Source organism: Galeopterus variegatus, unplaced genomic scaffold (assembly GCF_000696425.1).
Source record: "Galeopterus variegatus unplaced genomic scaffold, G_variegatus-3.0.2 Scaffold4103, whole genome shotgun sequence".
NCBI lineage: Eukaryota > Metazoa > Chordata > Mammalia > Dermoptera > Cynocephalidae > Galeopterus > Galeopterus variegatus.
In genome coordinates, this window is record NW_007730214.1 from 201,827 (window position 1) to 202,646 (window position 820).

The 820-nt window shown below is 58.4% G+C and overlaps 1 protein-coding gene across 1 annotated transcript; it reads left to right on the forward strand.

Moving 5' to 3' along the window:
- Positions 1–339: 339 nt before the first annotated feature.
- SLC22A1 (solute carrier family 22 (organic cation transporter), member 1) lies at positions 340–750 on the forward strand (the record flags this gene model as incomplete). Its single annotated transcript, XM_008586759.1, has 1 exon — positions 340–750. A coding segment is annotated over exon 1 (411 nt), but the record flags the coding sequence as incomplete, so codon positions are not given.
- Positions 751–820: the final 70 nt, after the last annotated feature.

Consider the following 820-nt stretch of genomic DNA (forward strand, 5'->3'; position numbering starts at 1 on the left):
ATAGATGATATTTTCGGAAAAGCCCTCACGAGGCCGTGGGGAGGTTTCTGCAGCACTGGCCTGCTCTTTTCTCTCGCTGCACGGGTGAGCTCCAGTCCTCTTAGGGCTTGAGCCTGGGAGACTCGCTTCCCAGCAAAGCAAACAACTCAGCAACTCAGCCTTCCGCCCTTGCCCTGGAACTGGTGCCATGGGGTGAAAGGTTATTGCTGGTTGGATGATCTCCAGATCATGCTTGGACAACTTGATTTCAAGCCACCCTATTTTCAAAGAACTCTGAACGAGACATTGAACCCGACCACTGCCCAAGCAGGTCCAGGAGATGAGGGTGCTGCCCCAGTCATGCCCACCGTGGACGACATACTGGAGCAGGTTGGGGAGTTCGGCTGCTTCCAGAAGCAAGCCTTCCTTACCCTGTGCCTGCTCTCTGTACTCTTCGCCCCCATCTATGTGGGCATCGTCTTCCTGGGCTTCACTCCCGACCACCGCTGCCTGAGCCCTGGGGTGGCTGAGCTGAGCCATCGCTGTGGCTGGAGCCTGGCCGAGGAGCTCAACTACACGGTGCCAGGCCTGGGGGCTCCAGATGAAGCCTTCCTCCACCAGTGCCGGCGGTATGAGGTGGACTGGAACCAGAGCACCCTTGGCTGCCAGGACCCGCTGGCTGGTCTGGTCCCCAATAGGAGCTACCTGCCGCTGGGCCCCTGTCGTGATGGCTGGGTATACGACACACCCGGCTCCTCCATTGTCACTGAGGTAACAGTAGGCTCTGCATTTGGGGGAAGAGGGTGAGAGTGAGACCAGTGTCCATTTAATGACAGCCCAC